The sequence below is a fragment of the Puma concolor genome, chromosome A1 (genome assembly GCF_028749965.1).
Source record: "Puma concolor isolate L17-30 chromosome A1, mPumCon1.1.hap2, whole genome shotgun sequence".
In the NCBI taxonomy this organism is placed as follows: Eukaryota; Metazoa; Chordata; class Mammalia; order Carnivora; family Felidae; genus Puma; species Puma concolor.
This window is the reverse complement of record NC_141667.1, coordinates 66,114,079-66,139,851: the sequence shown is the minus strand read 5'-3', so window position 1 is coordinate 66,139,851 and position 25,773 is coordinate 66,114,079. Positions and strand designations below refer to the sequence as shown.

The 25,773-nt window shown below is 39.8% G+C and overlaps 1 protein-coding gene across 3 annotated transcripts in view; it reads right to left on the bottom strand.

Moving 5' to 3' along the window:
- SIMC1 (SUMO interacting motifs containing 1) overlaps window positions 1–25,773 on the bottom strand; it is an 84,639-nt gene that overhangs the window by 2,340 nt on the left and 56,526 nt on the right. For all 3 annotated transcript variants that reach the window (XM_086720560.1, XM_086674158.1, XM_086674220.1), the window contains exons 6-9: window positions 20,131–20,283; window positions 17,901–18,029; window positions 6,234–6,390; window positions 6,044–6,128 (exon numbers count right to left, since the gene is read on the bottom strand). In XM_086720560.1, coding sequence (XP_086576686.1) covers window positions 6,044–6,128; window positions 6,234–6,390; window positions 17,901–18,029; window positions 20,131–20,283 — 524 coding nt within the window. The remainder of the gene's footprint in view (window positions 1–6,043; window positions 6,129–6,233; window positions 6,391–17,900; window positions 18,030–20,130; window positions 20,284–25,773) is intronic.

The window sequence follows — 25,773 nt, the reverse complement described above, 5'->3', positions numbered from 1 at the left end:
TTATTAGGACCGAACTACCTTGTACCCAGAAGTTTGGGAAACACAGAATAAACGTATTTTTAAGCAACGTTTACGTTAGGTTACGTTTTCAAATAATATGCTCGATATGTTTCTCCTGAACCTTTAGATAACTTTCCAGGTAAAGTCCCTCTAAACTTACGGCACTAGGCCTAACTGTAATATGAAAAGAAAGTACAACAAAAAGAACAAATGGAGTGTTCAAAAAGGTAACACAGGGAGCAAAACTGCCTTGAGGTGTCATTTCAGGGCCCTTTCAGCATTCAATCAACAATTCCAGCAATCACCTACTATGCATCTGGAACTGGGCTAGTTTCCAGGGATACAGTGGAATTAGACTTGGGCCCAGCCCCCACGGACTGGCATTCTACTTGCAGAGAGCCTGACAGTAAACCAGCCGTCAAGAACAACTATAGTTTTGGTGAGTACAATCAGAGAAGTAAATCAGATGCTGTGATAGTGGCACTGGGGGAATGAGGGAAGCAGCGCACTCTAGTCAGGGAGGGCCTCTTAGCTGAGTCCTGAAGGATGAGAAGGAGGCAACTGCAAAGGCCTAGGGGAAAAGCAATTCAGGTAATGAGAACAGGAGCTGTAAATGCCCCGAGGCAGGACAAAGCTTGTTCTGAGAACTAGAGGTAAAATCTGGGTAGTAAGGGAGAGCGGTAAAAGATGAGACTGGAAGGCAGTCTGGACCACAGAACAATGTGGAGTTTGGCCTTGAAGAGCACATGGAAGTATCTGGAGGGTTGTAAGCCAGGGAATGTCCTCCATTTTATTCTGCTACTGGTGGAGAATGGTTGTACGGGGGCAAAAGCCTTTTAGTAAAATGGTTTTCTTAAGGCGTATGCTACTCTGAAAAATACGAAAGTGATTTGGAAAAAATGGAAAGAACTGGCTGAACAGAGGGGGGGAGAGGGAAGACTTGGGGTGGGAAGAAGAGTTTGGAGTTCATTAAGGTAATACAGCACATTCAGAGAAGCAAATGTTAGCTCTTTCCATCCAAACACTGTCCAAGGGGGAGGAGCTCTCAGCCAGTGGACTTCGGCCATTCTGGTCCAGTTGGCAGAGGCCTTGGATTTTATGCTTCAGTAAGCATGCTTTAGTAAGTCTTACATCAGAGGCTGCTGGGATTACTGTGTGAGGTGATTTACGTAATGGGTTCAGCACAATACCTTACTCAAGATATTCTGGCTGGTGGGATTATTATTATTAGTTCCTGGATCAGGTTACTAGGGTTAACTATTATTATTTTATCATCATCCTCCTCCTCACCCTCATTATCGCCATCACTACAGGAATCTCCAACCTAACAGTCACACTGAGCTTTTTATCTTCTTTACAGATCTTTCTCCATTTATCTCCATGTCAGTAATGGCAGAACCCTGGAGTCAGCCTTCAGACTCAGTCACCCAAGCCCTGTCAAACGGATCTTCAAAGTGCTTCTGTTCCATCCACTGCCTTCCCTGCTGTACCACCCACGTCCTCGCCACCATGACCCCTTCCGGGACCTGCCTGGTCCTCCACCAAACTACTTGCCACACATCAGGCGGAACAATCTTATGCAAAACCACTTTGATGGCTTCTCTTCACTCTTGGAATCAGCTGACATTCCTTAGCATGGCCCAGAAGGCCCTTTGTGCCCTCTCTACCACTCTAGTCTCATCGTGCTATTCTCCCCTGGCTCTCCACATTCCAGTCTTTTTTTTTTTTTTTTTTTTTAACATTTATTTATTTTTGAGACAGAGAGAGACAGAGCATGAACGGGGGAGGGTCAGAGAGAGAGAGGGAGACACAGAATCTGAAACAGGCTCCAGGCTCCGAGCTGTCAGTACAGAGCCCGATGCAGGGCTTGAACTCACGAACCGCGAGATCATGACCCGAGCCGAAGTCAGACGCTTAACCGACTGAGCCACCCAGGCGCCCCTCTACATTCCAGTCTTACTAGTGTGTTCTGTGTTTCTTGGACTCACTAAGCAACCTCTTGCCTCAGGGCCCTTAGACGTGCTATTTTTTTTTTTTTTTCTGGAAAACTTTGCCTTATTTGCCTGCTAACACCAGTACTTCTTATCTCAGCTGAAGTATCACTTCTTCAGGGAAGCCTTTGTGGGTCCCTCCAAAAATAGATTACGTCCTCCTATTTTATGTACTTCTCTTTTCCTTCAGAGCACTTATGTTAATTGTAATTATATGTTACTTGTGTGAATATTTGCGTAGGATCAAATCTTTTCACTAGACAGTAAGCTCTGTGAGGGCAAAGGCCATGTGGGTCTTATTCACTGAAGTATTCCCAATGAGCCAGGCACACAGGAGGCATTTCGTAAATATCTGTTGCCTGCGTGAATATATGAATTGAACTGATCTTGCCTGCACCTGCTTTTCTCCCTCTTCGGACAGGGCTCCTTGTGGGAAGGCTGTATGTGTCTCTCTCCTCAGAATGAACTGGGATCTGACTTCTGCGGGCCATCCTGCTAACCTGTCCAGCCAAGTGGAATTCAGAAAAGCATGTGTTTTTCTTCCTTTGAATACTGTATGTTTAAATTCCTAGCATTCCTAGCTTCAAAATAAGAGGTATAAACTATTCACAAGTGTCAGGAAAACTCATGGCATAAAGCAATTTGTAATTGTGCTGAGGCTCAAACTTGAGCTGCACGGCTATGTAAGTGGGGGTGTGGTGGGACTGGTTCTCTTAGCCAGACAATGTGAGCTCATCTGACAGACCAGCATCTCAGTGGGGCTGCTCTGCCTTGAAATATTTACAAAGTGTGGGGCTTCAGGATATACTTCTCCCCAAGGTCAAGGGTTTGTACAAAAGTAATTTAACTATGTACAGACAGTTTAGAAAATGGGGGCTGGAAATTCCTTAGAATCTCACCTTCTAATCTCACCCAGTGATTTCACAGAATAATAATTCCTTCCAGTGTGTTTTCACTGCACACAGACTGGGCGACAGACCTTTGAATCCTGGCTCTGCACCTTAATTTTCTCTCAGCCTTTGTTTCCCCATCTATAAAAAGGGGATGATACTCTTCTTTACCAGGTTATTGGATTATATAAGCCAGTCTGTGTGAATTTACTAGTCTTCCTTCTTCTCTTCTCCCATGCTAAGATGTCCCCCTAAACAAGGGGCAAGCTCCCCAACCTCTTCCCTTCTTCTCCTATCCGTGGAGCTGGACAGCTCAGGCTGACCCAAAATGCCCTCAACATCGTCCTCAGACACTTGCAGAGGGCAGAGATGATTAAGGAGCCCTCACAGGAAAAAGCCTCCTGACAATGATACCGAACATTTCAGGGTACCATTTAGCTGTCTTCTTTGGAGGACATTGTTTCCAAACTATTGGTTCTAAATATTTTTTTCTCTTTAACTCTTGGTCTCCAAAGAAAGTGGAAAGAATGTTAAGGATAATATAGCCCTGGAATACTCCATTTATTTTTGGTCAATATACACTGGTCTAAGGCTTTCCTCTCCTTTCTTAGAAGCAGAAGAATATTCTGTAATGAAAACAGATTCCTTGGATGGGAGATGGGCTAGAGGGGTGATGGGTACTAAGGAGGGCACTTGTGATGAGCACTGGGTGTTGTATGTAAGTGATGCAGCACTGAATTCTACTCCTGAAACCAAAATTGCACTGTATGTAAACTAACTAAAATTAAAACAAAAAACCAAAAAAACAAAAAAAACAAACCTAACAAAATGGATCCCATGTCCATCTTAAGTCACTATTGCCCAAGGCCTAGCTGTATTCCCTGAGAAGCAGAACAGAAGTGAACAAGCATGTTAAAGGTGAACTTGAAATCAACCCAAGCTGCTTTAACATTAAACTTTCTGCTTGATTTCCAAAAGAACAATTATGTAAACCTTGATGAGGCTAAGTACACATGGAATTTGCCTTTGGGGCTTTGTCCTGAGAAGGACATGCACCTTTCTTTGAGGTGCTCAATAATGCACAAACTACACAACTACAAATGTCAAGGCCTTAACAATGCACTTTTAAGTTTTAGTTACAAGAGCCTGAAACACAGAAGACCTTGCAGCCTGCTCCTGGCTGGGCAAACAGGCTGAGAGTCAACGAACATTGACTGTGGGCTTACTATTTTTTCTCACACCTATTAACAATCAGTGTTGAAAAGTTATATATTACCATCCCCATTCCATAGAAGGAAGAAAATGAGGTCTAGAGACATAAAGTTAGGAGAGTAAGTAATGGAGTTGGGATTCAAATCCAGACCTTCTGTCTTAAATTCAGTGCTGTTTTTTTATTTCTCTACAACAGTTTCCTCAGTTCCAGGCCTGAGAGGGTATAAGGACTAATTTGTACCTTCCCAAGTGCCATTACTGAGCTAAGATCAATCTCAACATGATCATGGCAAGTAAATACAAATTTGTATTACATGTAAATTCATATATTTGTGTATATTTACATATGAATATATACTTTCCCTCCTGTTTGAGAATAAGTTGAACATTATGCATTTCTACCCTTCAGTACTTCAGTCTGGATTTCCTAAGACCTAGGACATTTACTTTCATAAGCCACGATCATTATCAAAAATAGGAAGTTTAATATTAATATAATATTACATAATCTATTTACATTTCACCAATTGTCCCAATAATGTGCTTCTTTTTTCCTTGTTCAGGATCCAATCCAGGATCATGCTTTGCATTTAGTATTAATCTAGATTAATTTCTAATCTGGAAGTTTCTTGGTCTTTGTTTTTAAGACATTGGCACTTTATTTATTTATTTATCTAATTTTTTAATTTTAGAGCGAGAAAGTATGAGTCGGGGAGAGATGGAGAGGGGCAGACAGAGAGAGAGCAAGAGAATCTTAAGCAGGCTCCATGCTCAGCACAGAGGGGCTCAATCCTATGACCCTGGGATCATGACATCAGCTGAAATCAAGAGTTGGATGCTCAACCTGCTGAACTACCCAGGTGCCCCAAGACATTGGCATTTTTAAGGAGTATAAGCCAATTATTTTATAAAAGGTCCCTCAGTGTGAGTTTGTCTGGTGCTTCCATGTGATTAGACTCAGGTCATGGATTTTTGGCAAGAACACTACATAAGTGATGAGGTGTTCTTCTCAGGGCATCATATTAAGAAATGTGTTTTCTTGGGGTGCCTGGGTGGCTCAGTCGGTTGAGTGTCCGACTTCGGCTCAGGTCACGATCTCGCCGTCTGTTAGTTTGAGCCCCGCGTCGGGCTCTGTGCTGACAGCTTGGAGCCTGGAGCCTGCTTCGGATTCTGTGTCTCCCTCTCTCTCTGTCCCTCCCCTGCTCATGCTCTGTCTCTCTCTCTCTCTCTCTCTGTCAAAAATAAATAAACATTAAAAAAAATTAAAAAAAAAATGTGCTTTCTCCTCTAAAAAGTTACTATCTTTCCTTTTGGAATTAATGATATCAGTTTTCCCAAGGGCCTTATTAGTCTTTGGCCAATAAAATCATTCTCATTCGAAGGAGCTATTAATTATTTTCCTTGTTGATATTTGCCTCTTGAGCGTTAATTAGTCTGACTCTCCTGGATCCTCATTGATCACTGGCTTTGCCAGGGCCTTGAGCAAACCTATGTTCGCAGACTTTAGAGTGTCTTAACAATTTCTGCAAGATGTATGCTTTTAGCTTGCCACTGATTTGCTCTGGATTTGCGTCATACTGACAGATGCTTACAATGTCCGCAGTCAATGAGCAAATGACTCAACAAAGACTTTGCAGTGACAGGCTAGGGTAAGATGCCAGGGCTAATCAGATCATTCCGAAATATTTCTCATGTTATAATGACATCTGCTTACCTATACAACCTAACAACTGCAATGGCCACTGGATTATCTGCCATTACAAAAATATGTGAATTCTTTTGACTCACAGCGGTGATTCCAACGATGTCATTCCTTCTTCCTTATAGTTACAACCAAGGCACAATGCTTTACTTAGGCTAACAAATTAGAATCACCTATTAACTTCAATTCATAATAATGACCATTGTGAGGCTCCTACACCATCTTATTTGTGAACAAATGCTCCTTACCTCTTAAAACATGTTGATAACTGGATAACAGAAACTGCAGATGCTCAACCAGTTCATCCCACGTCTGCCACTGGGTTTTATCCGACTGCAGAGAAGTAAAAGCAGGTGGTAGTAGATGCCTTCCTCAATCAGAAGCTCAAGGGTTGGGGGGAAGGTGTTCTAGGCCTGACCAAAGCAGGGAAGCATGTACCTGGCACTTGAGCAGTGATGTGGAATTGTTCAGGAAGTAGAGGGCCTGGGCCAGAGACAAGGGCAGGCGGGTGGGAGTCTCGCAGCTGTGAAGGAATATGATTTCTAACACTTTGCAGCGCAGAAGGTGGCTCTCCATCGTAGTGAAGAACATCTCTCTGTGTGGAGAACAGAAAGGTTAACCATCACAACTATCACCTCAAGGAACACATACCACAATTCCCCCTGAAAGTGCTAACGTTTGTCCTGAAGCAGAGACGGCTAAGAAGGAATACGACAGGGGCCTACAAAATCACAAAGCTTGTGGACAGGGCAGAGGGGGATTTGTTCATGAATTAACCACTGCCAGAAAGAGGGAAAAGTCTTTGACATTTGGAAAAGATAAGTTGAGGACAAATGAAAAAGGATAACTTCATACTGTAAGAGAATTCATATGAGATAAATATTTCCGAGTGTCCACAGTGTGCCAGGTACTGTTTGGCCCAGCAAAGAACATCAAGGTAAATAAAAGAAGGTATTTCTCTCCAAAAGCTGACCGTTGAACAAGGGCAGACGGTACGCGACGGGAACTTAAATACAGCGCGGGGCAAGTGCATGTGTACGTGAGCTGCCTGTGGTGCTCCAGACACACAAACAGGAGAGGGTACGTTTGGTCAGGGGACTCCGAGTGGCCTTCTAATGGAGGAGGAGGCATGGGACAGTGGTCCAGGAAGAGCAAAGAAGACTCAAGGCGGGAGGCCTTTCTCCAGAGAGGAGAAACCTGGACAAAATGAATAAAGTGAAAAATACACAGCTGTGGGCAGTGTAGCCCCTTAAATTTCAAGTCCAGGACTTGAGAGTCCCAGAGGGCTCTTGCCCTTGACTCTGTCACTCTACCCAGTGCAGGGCTCAACCAGCAAGGGTGGGCTCCAGAATATTCAGTGTCAGAGAGGGAGGGCTACAAAATGACAAAACTTCCTGTGCTTCAGGAAGGTGAATCAAGCTCATTGTTCTGAAAGCAATGTCAGCTTCTAGAAGAATGGTATAAATCTCAGATGCATCTGCTCCAAGGTGTTTTCTTAAAGGTTTGTCAGTCCTTGTCAGGTCTGCCGGTCACAGCAGTTCCGGGGAGCAGATAGCTCACGAGCACATAAGGAGGTGCAGCTGTAAGGAACACGAGTAGCCCTGATCCAAGAGCTGTGTTTCTCCTGTAACATCTTGCCCTTTATAGTTTTGCAACATCTGGAAAAGTAGGGGGTTCTTCGTGCCCCTGCCATTTATAAAAAGGATAAAGCACAAAGAGTTTATTATTTTAATCTTCTTTTTTCCCTTTCCCTTTGCTTTTGCGTCAGGCACATATATTATTTGTATAAAAGCAAAATGAATATTTTTAACCTTTGCTTCTTACTATTCAAAAGTTTAAAAAGTCAACAATAATTTGTGACTATCCATTTTATCTCTTTAATGATTTGAAAATCATTGTATATTTTCTCTGACACATTTTCCAGATATAAGGAACTCCAAATGATTACATTTGCAAGATAGTTCCCAAATTCTTTTTAAAGTCCAATCTGTACTGTGTATTTGCCCTATTTCTTTCACAAGACAGTTTTCCTATTCAATAACCTTTTATTTCAAACTGTATTTTCTCTTCTAACTTTGTTTCCAGGGCTCGCGGTTGTCTTGGTTTTATAATCCACAGGTGGCAAACTCAGAGATACACAAAGGACAAAAAGATCATTTTCATGCATTGGCCAGAGTAGGAAATGGAGGTACAATGATCTATAGCAATTCAAATTTGAATTTCAAAAACAAGATGTACCTAATGAGTGACTAGGTAGGTGGGGACTACTAGCAAAGAGAAATGGAAACCATAAAAATGAATCAAATGGAAACACCAGATCTGAAAAATATAATATCTGAAATGGAAAAAAAGAAAAAAAAAGACACCACTGCTTAGGCTTAACAGCAAATTGGGCACTGTGAAAGAAATGATTGGGAATCTTGGAGCCTATCCAAACTGAAATAGAAAAAAAGAGTCAAGACACAACAAGGCAAAACAACACCAACAGAAAACACCAGAATCTCAGTGATCTGTGAAACAGTGTCAAGCAATCCATATATGTACTTGAATCCCCAGAATAAGTTGAGAGTTTGGGGCAAAAAAATCCTGGCCAAGATGTTACAGAATTTGATGAAAAACATCAACTCACAGATTTAAGAAGCTCACTGAACCCCAAGCAGGATAAATGTAAAGGAAACCACACCTAGGTATCATAATCAAATTGCTGGAAAAAAAATAATAAAGCAGTCAGAGAAAAAGACACACGACATAGGGGAACTGCAGTAAGATGTTCTAAGAACCTCTCATTAGCAAACCAGGAGAAAATGGAACAACTTTAAAATAAATGAAGAAAAATTACCTATCAACCTAGAATTTACATCAAGTAAAAACACCACTCATAAATGAAGGTGACATAAAAACATTTCCAGATAAAAGCTGAGAGAATTTATTATATAATTTATTCTGCACTACAAGAATACTTTAAAAAGTAAATTCTTTTGGTAGATAAGAAATGACACCAAATGGAACTTGGATCTTCAAGAAAGAATACCAGAAATGGTAACGATGTGGGTCTGATGTATATATTTTTTCTGACACTACAAGCAGTTAACTCAATTCTGGCGTGAAGATAGCATCAGATCCCACAGGTTATGGATCCTATGAGACTCCCTCCACCCTTACTTCAGATGCCACCCTCACATCCAGTTTGTCATCTGTGCTTCTGGATGACTGGCTGTGGATGAGAAGTTCCTAGGTCTCCCTCCTCAGGTTCAATCAATTTGCTGGAATGGCTCACAAAACTCAGAAAAAGATTTTACTTACTAGTTTACCAGTTTCTTATAAAGGGATGTAACTCAGGAACAGCCAGATGGAAGATATGCACAGGGCAAGGTATGGGGAGAGGTGAAAGGCTTCCAAGCTCTCTGAGGCTGTTATTCTCCTGGTATCTCCCTGTGTTCACTATCCTGTAAGCTTTCTGAGCCCTGTCCTTTTGGTTTTTTTATAGAGGCTTCATTAGATAGACAGGACGGATTAAATCATTGACTATTTGTGATTAAACTCCATCCCCAGCCCCTCTCCCCATCCCGTAGGAAGGTGGAGGTAGGGGGTTGGGGGTTGGGACACAGTTGGTTCTCCTAACAACCAGCTCCCATACCTACCCTAGGGGTATTCCAAAAGTGACCTCATTAACATAATAAAAGGCACCTTTAGCTCTCCTCACTTAGGAAATTCCAAGGGTTTTAGCTCTGTGCCAAAAATGGGATGAAGACCAATTATATATATTTCTTATTATAAATCACAATATCATGGAGGGTAAATATGAAAGACTCTTCCCACATCCTCTCTCTCTCTCTCAAAAATAAATAAACATTAAAAGAGAGAGAGAGAACGCGTGAGCAGGAGAGGGACAGAGAGAGAGAGGGAGGCACAGAATCCAAAGCAGATTCCAGGCTCTGAGCTGTCAGCACAGAGCCTGATGCGGGGCTCGAACTCATGAACTGTGAGATCATGACCTGCGCCGAAGTCAGACGTTTAACCGACCGAGCCACCCAGGTGCCCCACTCTCTCTCTCTTTTAAAATGTTTTATTTAGGGGCGCCTGGGTGGCGCAGTCGGTTAAGCGTCCGACTTCAGCCAGGTCATGATCTCACGGTCCGTGAGTTCGAGCCCCGCGTCGGGCTCTGGGCTGATGGCTCAGAGCCTGGAGCCTGTTTCCGATTCTGTGCCTCCCTCTCTCTCTGCCCCTCCCCCGTTCATGCTCTGTCTCTCTCTGTCCCAAAAATAAATAAACGTTGAAAAAAAAAAAAAAAATAAAATGTTTTATTTATTTCTGAGAGAGAGAGAGAGAGAGAGAGAGAGAGAGAGAGACAGAAAGGGAGAGGGAGGAAGGGGAAGGGGCAGAGAGAGGGTGGGGGACACAGAATCCGAAGCAGGCTCCAGGCTCTGATCTGTTAGCACTCTGAGCTGGAACTCACGGACCAGACCATGAGATCATGACCTGAGCCGAAGCTGGACGCTCATCCAACTGAGCCACCCAGGCGCCCCATCCCACATCATCTCTTAAATTTGTTTTAAAAGCAACTAAGTGTTTAAAACAAAAATGTGACTTCATTCTGGAGTTTGTACCTATGTAAAAGTAAAAGTGTATGACAGTAAAGCACAAAGGATGAGAGCAGGGTAAATGGAAGTACAAGTTTTTAAGATTCTTACATCACGTGTTAAGTGACATAATATTAATTCAAGGCAGATTACAGTAACTTAAGGATGCATATTCTAATTCTAAGGGCAATTATTAAAAATAATTTGCTGAAAAGTATTTGATAAAATTCAATATCCACTCACGATGAAAACTAGGAGTAAAAGGGAACTTCTTCAACTTGTTAATGAACATCTACAAAACCCCCCCACAGCTTGCATCATAATTCATGGTGAACTTATATTTTAATAAATAATTAACTAATGAACTGAATGTTTTCCCCTGGGTCATTAACAAAGGCAAAGATGTCTGCTTCTACCACGACTATTCAACATAGCTGTGGAAGTTCTAGCCAGTGCAGTAAGGCAAGAAAAGGAAATAAAAGGCATAAAGATTCTAGACAGGAAGAAATAAAACTGTCCCTATATACAAGATAACACACTGACACAGATCTATATGGACAACCCCAAGGAATCTTTGGCACAAAAGTATCCATAGAAGGAAAGTTGATAAATTGTATTTTATCAACATTTAAAACTTTTGGTCTGTGAAAGACCTTGTTTAGTGGCTGAAAAGAGAAACTACAGAATGGGAGAAAATGTTTGCAAACCACAGATCTGACGAAAAAGTAGTATCTAGGATACAAAAAGATTCTCAAAACTCAACAGTAACAAAGCAAACAATCCATTTAGAAAATGAAAAGAGACATTTCAATAAAGAAGTTATACTAAGCACATGAGAAGATGTTCACACCCATTAGCTATTAGAGAAATGAAAACCACACTGAGATGCCACCACAGACTTATCAGAACGGCTAACATCAACAACAGTGGCAACACCAGATGCCGGCTGGGGTGCAGATAAACTGGATCACAAATGTATTGTTGGTGGGCATGTAAAATAGTATAGCTGCTCAGGGAAAGAGTTTGGCAGTTTCTTGAACTAAACATGTCACGGACATATGATACAAACATTATACTCCTTTGTATTTATTCTAGAGATATGAAGACTTCTGTTCACATGAGAATTTCTATACAAGTATTTATAGCAGCTTTATTCGTAATAGTCCCAAACTAAACAACAGATATCCTCAATGGGTAAATGGTTAAAGAAAATCCAAGATACACTCACACCATGGACTACGATTCAGTAATAAAAAGGGATGAACTACTGATACAATAACCTGAATGAATCTCTAGAGAATTATGCTGAGTGTAAAAAGCCAACCCCAAAATGTATGATTCCATTTATAAAATATTCTTGAAATGACAAAAGTGTAAAAATGGAGAGCAGATTAGTTGTCAGAGGTTAAGAAGGGAAGGGGTGGGAGGGAAGGGCATATGGCTATAAAAGGGCAAAATGAATAATCCCTGTGGTGATGAAAATGTTCTGTATGTTGGCTTGCACCAATCTAGATGTTCTGGTTGTGATGCTGCACTATGGTTTTGTGATACGTTATCACTGGGGAAAACTGGTTAAAGAGTACATGGGATCTCTCTGTATTCTTCCTTGTAACTAATGCAAATAGATGTCAAAATAAAAATGTTTTTGATGTTTATTTATTTTTTGATAGAGGATCAGAGCGTGAGTGGGGGAGGGCAGAGAGAGAGAGGAGACACAGAATCCGAAGCAGGCTCCAAGGTCTGAGATGTCAGCACAGAGCCTGATGCGGGCGGGGCTTGAACTCACGAACTGGGGGATCATGACTTGAGCCGAGAAGTCAGATGCTTAACTGACTGCGCCACCGAGGTGCCCCAAAATAAATTTTAATTAAAAAAAGCTAAAAGCCAATAGGAAAGACTAAATGGAATAACCGAAAATAATCCGAAAGAAGGCAGAAAAGGAGGTAAAAGTGAACAAAGGAGAAAGAGACAAATAGGAAGCAAATAGCAAGATGACAGATATAAAACCAACAATTAAATGTAAATGGAATAAATAACTCCCATTAAAAGGTAGGGATTGTCAGCTGACTCAAAAAGCCAGACTCTATGCTATTTACAATAAACATACCCTTTTTTCCTTTAACCTTTTGTTGGACACACAGAAGAGTTGCAAGAATAGTACAAAGAATTCCCAAATACTGTTAATGCTTTTCACCAAATGCTTATCACATCTTCTTTATCCTTCTGTCTTTGATTTTCAATTTATTTCTCTTAACTATTTGAGGGTAAGCTGCAGACATGATGCCCATTTACCCCTAAATACTTCAGTGTATAATTCCTAAAAACAAGGACATTCTCTTAGATAATCAAATACAATGATCAAAATCAGGAAATTAACTTTAACATAATATTATCCACAGACTTTAGTCAGATTTTTTTCATTGTCCTCCTAATGCTATTTATAACAAAATCAGAGATTACACATTGTATTGTCTGTTTTTACAGTTAGTTCCTTTATTGTACTTTGTCTTTCATGACACTGACATTTTTTTTTTTTTTTAATTTTTTTTTTTTTTTCAACGTTTATTTATTTTTGGGACAGAGAGAGACAGAGCATGAATGGGGGAGGGGCAGAGAGAGAGGGAGACACAGAATTGGAAACAGGCTCCAGGCTCTGAGCCATCAGCCCAGAGCCTGACGCGGGGCTCGAACTCACGGACCGCGAGATCGTGACCTGGCTGAAGTCGGACGCTTAACCGACTGCGCCACCCAGGCGCCCGACACTGACATTTTTTAAAAGTGCAGGTCCGTTTTTTTCATAGAATGTTTCTCATTTTGGATTTGTCTGATTATTTTCCCACAATTAGACTGAGGTTATGCGTTTTGGGGCAAGAGTACTACAAGAATTATGTTTTGTTTTTCTCAGTGCATCATATCAAAAGGCACATGATGCCAACTTACCTTATTGTTGGTATTAACTTTGATCACTTAGTGACTAAGGTAGGGCCTCCACTATTATTTTTTCCCTATTATAATTAATATCTTGTGGCAATACACTTCGAGATTATGCAAATAACTTGGTACTCCACAAACTTTCACCATTTTAATATCCATTTATACCTAAACTGGCTATTATCATGATGGTTGTCAAATGGCATTTTTTCCCAATTCGTCATTTCTTCTTATATTTATTAATTGGCTTTCAACTGTAAGGAAGAAAGTCCATTCTCTTCTTTCCTGTCAGTGTTAGAATTATAGATTCTTATTTTATTTAATAGTTTTTATAGTCTTTTACTGTCAATATTTATTCTGATGCCAAATTATCCCAGATTTGGTCAGTGAAGCCCTTTAAGCTGGCTTGTGTGTCTTTTGACAAGTCTGAACATTTCCTTACTTTCTGGCACAAGATGTTCCAGGTTCATCTTGTACTTTTCCCTACCTCGGCTGTGGAATTATCCTTTCCTTCAAGGAACTCTTGTTCCTTTTACGGTAAATTGGTATTTAGAAACAAAGATCTGGGTCCTAGGTGAGCTTATTGCCACTACAGTGTAATTATTTTTATATTCTCTCAGTGGGCACAGGTAGGAAAAAGATGTATGAATGAATACACACACACACACACACACACACACACACACACACACACACACAGCACTGTCACACATCTACATCTATTTCTTTATCTTTCCATATTTATTAGAAACCACAAGTTCATATTGATACCTCCAATTCCAATCCAGCACCACAGGGTTCCTTCTATCCTTTCCCCTTTTCATATGTGTAACTCTCTTCTCTGACAGTGAGAAACTTGGCTCTCATTATCCACAATACATTTATTTGTTTAATCCTAGAATACACATAAGATAATTTTTGAATTGTTAACTTCATACCTCTGTGAAAAAGAGTTCCAATATTTATTTACATTTCATTTTCTCTTTAGCCTGAGAATATTTAGTCCAAATACTGTGTTTTAAATTACTTGGACAGATTAGTGGTTGCCAGGGATTGGGGAAGATGGATGGTGCGGCTGTAAAAGGAAAGGGATCCTTGTGGAGATGGAATAGTTCTGTATATCTCGATTGTGCCGGTAGTTACGTGAATCTATGAATCTATACATGTGATCACGCTGCACACAAATGAGTGCATGCAAATTGGGTGAAATCTGTATATGATCTGTGGATTATACCAGTGTCGATTTCCTGTTAGTGATATTGTACTATAGTTATGTAAGATGTAATCACTGGGGAAAAAACAGGGTGAAGCGTACTTCTCTGTATTAATTTTTGCAACCTCCTGTGAATCCATAATTATTTAAAAATAGAAAGTGAAAAAAAAAAGTTACTTGGGCTTGTTTTTCCCTCACACCCCTCCCCTCATACACCTCCCCTCACCCCGGTTATGTTATTTATTTAAAGCACAGATTAGTTTGTCTGTATTCCATGTTAGGCTCTCCCTTGTTATCTTTCAACTCTCTTGTTGATTTATTTTCCTTTTTGGAGTATATAAAACATTAGAATAGCCCCCAAAGCCTAAAAGTCATAATATACGAAGAAGTTTGTACTTAGAAGTATTATAGCATCACCATCACCACCAGTATCACCATGATCACTCTGGCCTAGTACCTTTTCTCTTCCAGCCCATCGCCATCCATCCCCTCAATGTAAGCAATTTGATTAGTCTGCCAGTTGCCATTTTTTCAGTCTGCCATTTTTCTTAACTTTGTTCCTTTTTTGACAAATGATCATAATCATGTACATTTAAAAATTTCTCCTTTCTTACAAAAAGATACATATATTTACTATGCATACTCTTTATATTTTGCCTTTTTTATTCAATAATATATTTTGGAAATCAGTTCAGAAAATTTGCTCCTACTTTTATTTATTTGTTTATTTATTTATTTATTTTTTACCACTGCATAATACTCCATTGTGTGGATGTACTATGGATATTCAACCACTGCACTATGAATGGGCATTTGGGTTGTTTTTATACAATTTTAATTTTATACAATTATAAACAATGCTGTAGTGAAAATCCTACATATGATATTTTCATATTGTTAGAAGTGTATCTTCAGGGCAAATTCCTAGAAGTGAGCTTGCTGGGTCAAGGGACAATTGTTCATTTAGTTTTGTTACATAATGCAGAATTCCCAACAGGTCTGCCCCATTTTGCATTCCCACCAGCAACATATGAGTACCTGCTTTCTCAAATCTCTCTCTCTCTCTCTCTCTTTTATTTTTATTTTTTAAAGATTTTATGTTTAAGTAATCTCTACATCCCACATGGAGCTTGAATTCACAACCCTGAAATCAAGAGTCACATGCTCTACTAAGAGCCAGCCAGGTGCCCTCAAAACCTCTCTACTGGAATGTATTTATTGTACTTCAAAATTCTTACTATTTGGGTAGGTGAGAAACGGCACCTCAGCATAGTTTTAGTTTATATTTCTTTAAATACGAGTGAGGGTGAACATTATAAGAAAACAAAATTACAGCTCAATATCCCTTGTAAACACAGATGCAAAAGCGCTTAATAAAATATTAGTAAATGGAATCTGTCAGTACACAAAAAGAGTAACATATCACAACCAAGTACGATTTTTTATTCCAGGAATGGAAGGTTGGTTTAACATTAGGAAATTAATCAGTATAATTCATCACAATGTGATAAAGGAGAAAAATTACGATTATCTCAATAGATGCAGAAAACATATTTCACAAATTTCAATACCTAGTTTTCATAAAAACACTCCACTATAGAAACTAGAAATAGAAAGAAGCTTCATCAATCCAACAGACGACCTCTAGGAAACATCTATAGCTAACATTATACTTGGTCAAAGACTGAATGTTTTCCCACTAAGATTAGGACTAAGGCAAGGATATCTGCTCTGATCACTTCTCCAACATTCTATTGGGGGTGCTAGCCCATGTAATAAGGTAGGAAAAAGAAGCAAGAGGCATAAAGATTGGAGAGGAAGATGTTAAACTGCTTTTATTTGCAGAAAATACGGTTGTGTATGTAGAAAATCCTAAGAAAACCACAAAAATATTCTTATTAGATATAATAAGTGAATTTAGCAAGGTTGCAGCAGGATTTCTACATACTATCAGTGAGTCACTGGAAAATGATAGGTGACATGGGTTATGCATTTGCCAAAATCCATGGAATACTTATGCAAATCAGTTTATATAATATAATTGTGTGTAAATTATACCTAAACTTTAAAGAATTTAAATAAACCAAGGTAAAGGCTATATAAAGTATCTTCTAGTATAATTTGAGTGGTTGCCAATTTGCCCCTTCTGAGTTTTAGAACAGGGTCAGGCTTTATTTAAATTGTTTTTGTCAGTGTTAGGTCTAAATGTGTTTACAGTTACCCATTCCTTAGATTTCCCATCTCTCATAAGAATCTAGGCTTATATGAATGAATGGCATGCGAGTTGGACCCAAATGAAATACTTGCGACAAAGTGATAGAGCGAGCATGGCATTTATGTACGCTTCCTTCGGTCTGACCACTATAACATATTGCTTCCTTTGAACATTGAACTTGGGATCAAAAAGTCCTGGGTTTGAATTTGTATTATGAATCCAATTAGCTGTGTAACCGTGGACTAATGATTTCACTACTTTAAGTATTTTTCTCATTTGTTAAATAGGAATACCGTATGAAAACGTGAAAATATGAGATTGCTAATGTGACAATGACACATGTCATTGTAGGGACTCAATAAATGTTTTTCTTAATCTCACTGGGGTATTTTAATTAAATCTCTATTACAGTACAATTTGATATGACGTTTTCTTCTAATAGAGGAACCAGAACTGTAGAAGAACAGTCTCGCCTGCCAATTGGGAGTTATGCGATGGGGATCAGAAGTCACACGTGGAGCTCTGATAGAGATAATTTACCCAAGAGACACTACTGTTCAATGGCTCTCTCATAGTTATTTCCTGCACTAGCCACTATTCATGAATTCATATTCATTCATTTATTTATTTTTCCTCTGGATTCTAAAATTACTGGTTTAAAGAAGGAATCACTGGTCCCTGCCAAGAACTCTATTTCTTTATCTCCTTCTAAGGGAACACTTTACTAATGCATGCTTAGAGAAATTGAGTTCCTTATTCTTACTGTTTGGGCTTATTCTCCAGGTCCAACTGTTTTCATTCTTGGCTCACCTCTTCTTCTGCTAATATTGGACATGCCTATTTCATTCATCCACCAAGCCTTTAGTGAACATTTATATCAGGCTCTATGGTTGAGGATCAGAGAACAGCTGAACCTTGAGGGATGAGTAAAGTTCTCAGCCAAATGAATCAAGTAAGAAACTGCAGGCTCCACTTAAGGCATCCTGCCTGTTCTCAAGAGGTTTTGCCTTAGTTTCAAATAATCAGTTGAGAACCTCTTTATTTCAAAAGACTAACGAGACAGAAACTATCCCTCCTTCTCGTCTTTCCCAATTTAACTACTGTTTGGAATTTTCTTTTGAAATCCTGTTCCCAGAACATAAAACAGAAACAAAAGTAAGACTCACCTCTGACTCCTCTCAGGAATGTCCAGCACAAATCCAAACATCATCTCAGCAATTTTATTGGAGCTGCAGGTGGGGGTCCTGTCTACCTCCACGGCTATAGACAGCATCCTTTGCAGCTGACACACAATCCTGAGTCCAGAACACAGAACACAAGTGAGTGGGACCGTCTGGCAAGGAGCCACCCTGCTAGCTGGGAGGAGGCCCCCACCAGTGTACTAAAGGATCTTGTAAAGCACCTACTAGGTCAGGGAGAACTACCTGAGCCATCAGCATGCTTTTATTTAGAAATTTCACCTACCTGAATCCCTTCTGCCAGCTATCTGAACCACTGAACCTGTGGTTGAGCTGTAAAAGCAAGCTACTTTTAAATTCAAAAATAGAAAATAGGATCTAGAGTACTTTAAGGATCATCTAACCTGTAACTTCTCTATTTTCCAGATGAAGAAACAGGTCCAGAATGACTATCAATTATTTGAATTTCTTTGATATGGGAGAAAATACATCTTTATCATATAGTTCTCCAGTTACTGGTTCCCTTATAATTATCCTTTACCAAGTTCAGTCTCAGAACTTCAACTGGTGGACCGTGACCCTCTCTCCCATCGGACCTAAATGTGGGAGATAGCCAGGCTGATGTGACCAAAAGAATGTAGGCCACCCCGCAGAAAGATGGGCCTGGCGCGAAGTCAGTCTTTTCTAACATGCATTATTACTTGTGATGGAAGAAAGGGCTGTTTTCAGAAAATCTGCAGCTAGTAACACAATAGGTGGCCCAGGGGCTTTGGCATCAGTTTCTGGCTCTGCAATGACAAGCTGTTCAACTTTTGACAAATTACTAAACTGCTCTGAGCCCAAGTCTTCTCGTCTCTAAAAAGAGGAAATAGTACTACCTATTTCATAAAGTTGTGAGCGCTGTGTAAGATATTTGGCAGATACGCACTCATTAATGGTAGATGGTAGTGCTTACTGTTGTTATTAAGATCATGATAAACTGACTTTTAGAGGGCTTTATTTTTATCTCTACTCCTATTTACTTATAATAAATCATAGTAATTTAGATTATAATATAGACTATCTTCCACTGAAGGCACAGTGTCTGCCTCTCTGTTAGGTCTCTATAACTGGGGTTCTAGGATAACCCTACTTTAGTGCCTCCCCCAATCTGTCAAGCAAATGCTTTATCGTTCTAAACATTCTCCTTTTAGATACAAGATTGTCTGTTAGTTAAAACCCATAGGCCTTATATGTAAATCAGATGGATGCAAACAGATTAGAAAATAGCATTGTGAATTTAGGCACAAACACTGTATTTGAAATGTCAAGCGTGACTGGCTTTTTTTTTTTTTTTCCAACGTTTATTTATTTTTGGGACAGAGAGAGACAGAGCATGAACGGGCGAGGGGCAGAGAGAGAGGGAGACACAGAATCGGAAACAGGCTCCAGGCTCCGAGCCATCAGCCCAGAGCCCGACGCGGGGCTCGAACTCACGGACCGTGAGATCGTGACCTGGCTGAAGTCGGACGCTTAACCGACTGCGCCACCCAGGCGCCCCTTTTTTTTTTTTTTTTTTCGTGACTGGCTTTTAACGATATGACTGACTTGGAATAGTAGGCTACTTGTGCAATGACGGCTCTGGATCTAAAATCCTGGCCTCTCTCAAAAAATGCCAAGACTACTCTCAATCCCATAAAAGAAATGCCAGGAAATCTCTTTTCAGTGTGGTCTGAGGTGATGGGGACGGCTCTGTTCTGTTCTAACAGGCTGTTACAACCTGTTGGAATCTGCAGGTTAAACTGCTACTCTTCTCCCAGGCCTGAAGGAGAGACATGAAGGTCCCTGAAGGCTACAGGCTGCTGAACACCCACTGTCCATGATTCTTGCTCTTCTTTTGTTGGTGGACAGCTGAAGTAATGAGTAGATGTAACCCTGTACTGTCTCTGGGAATCCAGGGGCTGGAAGTCAGGATCCCCTAGCTTTCGTTTCACTTCAGCTTTGTGAATTTATGTTCACTTAGCGAAGTCCTATTTATCTAAGAGGGAAATCACCTGCTTTTGTTTAGCTTTGGCATTAGAATTTAGCCTTTAGTCAAACTAAGACAGTCTTTAGTAAGAATCAGTCTATGTTATAAGAGCTAACTAATTTTGTGGAAACTTCTTCCAGGAAAGGTGCTGTTCTCTAAAGCAATCAATCCCAATAGCCCTGGGAAAGACAACTTCTGTCTGCCCCTTACAGCTGATTGGTGTTCTTTGTCAGGTTAGGCTGGGGAGAAGGATAGCTACTGGTGGCCTTCAAGATTCCTGTTCCTGAAGAGGTTTGATTTCCATTTGTGGGTTGAGTTAATCCGTCTTCAGTCACTACTTTGACCAACCACTTGATAACATCCCTGTAGAGGAAAATAAGAAAAAAAAAAACTTTAAACTTCTGTCTTATGGTATGATAATCAAAACTGCAGGCTTAACCTAGGTTCCAAGGCCCAAGACTTCCCCAAAGGCAACCAAGAGGGCTCTTTGGAGATTTTCAATATTTAAATAAGTCTAATGGAAACCCCACATTTAACTGTAGTAAGGTTATAAGAGCTAACTAAAATACTGACATTTTTGTGAGTTCTAATTATTGAAAGGCACCTCTGAGGTCAGAGAGTACTATCTATGGCCTCTTGAGCAGGTGGAAAGTTAGACCTGATGACCAAAGAGGTCCTTGCTGGCTTTCTATGATTAGGTGTCATCCATTAATGCTAGTAAACAAGGTTTAGAGTATATGCAATGGAGTCATACTTTCTATAGGGTGTAGGCTCTTAAAGTTAGTAAGGTAAAAACATCTCATATTCTCATACAGTCAAAATTGCTTTTGATGATCACTTAGGTAACCCAGGTAAAAATGGTGGACTTAATACACACTTCTAATGTTCTTCCTTCCTAAAATCCCACTAATATTAGACTAAATAATTCTTTTAAAGAGCCACAAGGGAGAAGAGAAAAGGGAGACAACAGTGAAATTTTAGAAGATGGAAGGAAAATGAAGTATAGTCACAAAATAGAATATTACATAGTAGTGAAAATAAACTACAGTGATAAATAACACTATGGACAAATCTTACACTCTATAATATAAAGTGGAAAATAAAAGTCCCAACAGATAATGTATAGCATGATATCCTTTAATATATAGCAGGAAGGAACTAAAATAAAAACATATACTTTACAGGAACACATAAACTAAAACTACATAAAAAAGTAAAGGAATTGATAAACATTCAAGATGCTGATCACTTTGGGTGCAGGAAGGTGCAAAAGTAGGTGATGGAGGATGGATATATGGTTAGATGCAGGTAACCGTCAAGGTCCCAGCCTTTGATTTGGGGAGTGAGTTATGAGATGCTGATTATAAAATCAAAGGTAACCAATTAACTAATTAAATAAGGCAAGTGTATCATGCTTTCAGGATGATTTTTAATCTAAATCTATGACTTTAGCAAAGAGATGGATTTTAAGTGACTTAGCAGGATTGAGAAAGCTGAATCCTAAACTAGCAGTAGAGAAGAGCAATCCTATGTAAGCATATTTACCAAAAAAGAAAAAGAATCCTCAATAAGCTCTGCAAAAGACAGTGCAAGTTTTCTCTGAAGCGAGGATGAAAGGACGTAAGGGAAAATGAATATGATGGTTTGTAAGCTCTTTAAGAGAAATTTAGATCCTACACTGCAGGTTAACATCGTGGAGAGATAAAACAGAGGGTCTCTGGACGAGGACACCAGGCACAGCTGGGAGGCAAGGGCATCAAAGCGTAACAGCAGCACTAAGTGAACATATGCTGAGCGCAGAGACCCTGGCTATTTTCCCACACTTGTCTTCTAAAAACCTGGCATCCCGGTCTTTATCCTTCATGTGGGAAACTGGAAGTCTTCTCTGGAAAACCCATCCAGCCCAAGAGGAAAGACTTAAAGACATGACGAGGTATTTTCTAAGAACAGGGAAGTGTAGAAATGATGAGTCCTCCCGTGGACTCTGCTTCCATCAGCTGTTGAGTCTGTCACAACACAGACTACCAAGGTTTATTACACACTTATGGAGATATTCTAATAAGAGAGATAAGGACCAAAATCGCCAAAACCAACTCTCCCCTCCCCCTAAAAAAGCAACTTGGGAGAAAATAAGACTATACAGAGAATAAACAAAAACGAAGGCTATCTAAATGTCCATCAACTAATGAATGGATAAAGAAGATGTGGTTTATATACACAATGGAATACTATTTGGCAATGAGAAAGAATGAAATCTGGCCATTTGCAGCAACATGGATGGAACTGGAGGGTATTACGCTAAGTGAAATAAGTCAGTCAGAGAAAGACAGATATCATATGTTTTCACTCATATGTGGAACTTGAGAAACTTAACAGAAGACCATGGGGGAGGGGAAGGGGAAAAAATAGTTACAGAGAGGGAAGGAGGCAAACCATAAGAGACTCTTAAATACAGAGAACTGAGGGTTGATGGGGGAGGGCAGGGGAGAGGAGAAATGGGGTGATGGGCATTGAGGAGGGCATTTGTTAGGATGAGCACTGGGTGTTGTATGTAAGCGATGAATCACGGGAATCTACCCCCAAAACCAAGAGCACACTGTATATACTGTATGTTAGCCAACCTGACAATAAATTATATTAAAAAAACAAAAACAGGGGGTGCCTGGGTGGCGCAGTCGGTTAAGCGTCCGACTTCAGCCAGGTCACGATCTCGTGGTCCGTGAGTTCGAGCCCCGCGACGGGCTCTGGGCTGATGGCTCGGAGCCTGGAGCCTGTTTCCGATTCTGTGTCTCCCTCTCTCTCTGCCCCTCCCCCGTGCATGCTCTGTCTCTCTCTGTCCCAAAAATAAATTAAAAAAAAAAAAAAAAAACAAAAAACGTTGAAAAAAAATTAAAAAAAACAACAACAACAACAAAAAAAACAAAAACAAAGGCTATAATTAGTGTCACCAAAGATATGAGGAAATACAGACCCATGAAAGAACAAAAACAGAATACTATTTATTAATTTAATTTTTTTTAAGTTTATTTATTTTTGAGAGAGACAGAGATAGTGTGAGCAGGGCAGGGTGAGTGGAGTGGGTGGAGTGGGAGAGGGAGAGACAGAGAGAGAGAGAGAGAGAGAGAGAGAGAGAGAGAGAGAGAATCCCAAGTAGGTTCTGCGCTGTCAGCACAGAGCCCGATGCGGGGTTCAAATTCATGAAACTATGAGATCATGACCTGAGCCAAAACCAAGAGTTGGACACCTAACCCACTGAGCCACCCAGGTGTCCCATATTTATTATTTTAAAAAAGAAACATTTAGAGACAAAGTAAAAGAGCCCTTGGAAATTAAAAACATGATAGCAGAGATAAAAACTCTTTTCCAGGAATGAAGGATGTTCCTAGACTGAAATGGCACACTGAAGGCCCAGAACAATGGATGAATACAGACCTACAACAAGCATACTGGGCAAAAAAATAGGATTCTAAAAACTTTCAGAGGAAAAAATTAGGGCATATACAAAGAATCAGTAATCAAGGTAGTTATGACTTTTTAACAGCAAATGTGGAAGACAATGGAAGATTTCCTGCAGTACTCTGTAGAAAAGTTATTGCTAACCTAAATATCTATACTCAGTTATCAGTCAACATATAGGAAGATAAAATATTTTCAGATATATAACATCTCCAAATTTTACTTTCCATATCCCTTTCTAAGAAGCTACTGGAGACCGATCCATCAAATGAGGGAGTAAACCAATAAAGAGAAGACACAGGACAAATAAAGGAAAGATCCAACTTTTGGAAACAAAGGAAATTCTCACATTTAGGATAAAAGCTGGCAAAAAGGACAACTAATCCAGATTGAAGGAGGTCAACCAGTTCCACCACAGATCTTCAAGAATATGACGACCCAGTGCAAATAAACATCGAGGGGAGATTTAGACCAAATAGAGAATTTGGGGTTGACTTCCAATATGCAAAAAGAATACAGGGGAACTAAAAATAAGGCAATTATTAACTGTAAGGAAACACAAAGGCATGAATTAAAGCAAAAATAATCATACTTTATTTAGGACTTGGCTCAACTCTGACTAGCATACATCGTCGTAACAATAGAAACATTGAATACTGATCTGAACAAAATTATGATATAAATAAATTAAAACATGGGGGCAGGGAAACATGTGTGTGCCCAGGAGGAGGTAGGGAGGAAAAAGAGTTAACTACTCTTATTTCATGTGGAAAGTCAATAGATAATAGCTAATAATGAAAAATCAAGAATTAGCAACATAAACATGTTATTTAGCCATACAGAGGTAAATATTAAAAAAAATCACTTAAAAGAGTGGAAAGTAGCTACCCCTGTGGAAAAGAAAAATGCAGGTGAGGGAACCTGGAAACTAGTGTATTTCTTAAACCTTATAGAACTAGTTTACTCTTTGTATGCACAGTTAAAAAAGAAAAGAAAACCCCGTAAGACCAGGGTAATATAGAGACTGACTTTTAAAACCTCATATCTTTGAGACAAGAAATAACAAATGCTGGCAAGGATGTGGACAAAAGGGACTCCTCCAGGGGCGCCTGGGTGGCGCAGTCGGTTAAGCGTCCGACTTCAGCCAGGTCACGATCTCGCGGTCCGTGAGTTCAAGCCCCGCGTCGGGCTCTGGGCTGATGGCTCAGAGCCTGGAGCCTGTTTCCGATTCTGTGTCTCCCTCTCTCTCTGCCCCTCGCCCGTTCATGCTCTGTCTCTCTCTGTCCCAAAAATAAATAAACGTTGAAAAAAAAATTTTTTAACAAAAGGGACTCCTCCTGCACTATTGGGAATGTAAGTTGGTGCAACCACTGGGGAAACAGTATGGAAGTTCATCAAAAATTTAATAACGGAAAAAAACATGTGATCCACTAATCCCACTAGTGTGTATTTAAAGGAAATGAAAACAGTAATTTGAAAAGACAGATGCACTACTATGTTTACTGCAGTATTATTTACAATAGCTAAGACATGGAAGCAACCTAAGTGTCCATCAATAGATGGATGGATGAAAAAGATGTGATATATATATGTATGTACATACATACATACAAAGGAATATTACTCAGCCATGAGAAAGAGTGAGATCTTGCCATTTATAAGAACATGGATGGACCAAGAAGATATTACACTAGATGAAGTAAGTCAGAAAAAGACAAATACCATATGATTTCACTTATTTGTGGAATGTAAAAACACAAAACAAACAAAAGAAACAGACTTGTAAATACAGAAAACAAACTGGTGGTTGCCAGAGGGCAGGGGTTTGGAGGATGAGTAAAATAGGTGAAGGGGACTGGGGGGTATAGGCTACCAGTTATAGAATTAATAAGTCACAGGTATGAAAGGTACAGCATGGGGAACATTGTCAATGATATTATAAAAGTGTAGTATGGTGACAGATGGTGGCCACACTTCGTAATATATAGAGATGTTGAATCACTATGTTGTATATGTGAAACTGATAAACATTGTGTGTCAACTATACATCAATAAAAAAAAAAGCCCTCATCTTTGAGGTACAGTTTATATACAATAAATTGCACACAGATTTTTATTTGATGAGTTTTGGTAAATAGATATATATACATCTGTGTAACCATAACCTCAATCTAAGATCCATATTTAGTGTCCCTAAATTGTTATTTTTCTATTTAAAACCCAACTATGCTGGGGTACCTGGGTGGCTAAGTCAGTTGAGCATCCAACTTTGGCTCAGGTCATGATCTCGGTTTGTGAGTTCAAGCCCTGCATTGGGCTCACTGCTGTCAGCACAGAGCCTGCTTTGGATCCTCTGTCCCCCTCTCCCGCCCATGCTCTCACTCTAATAAAAAATAA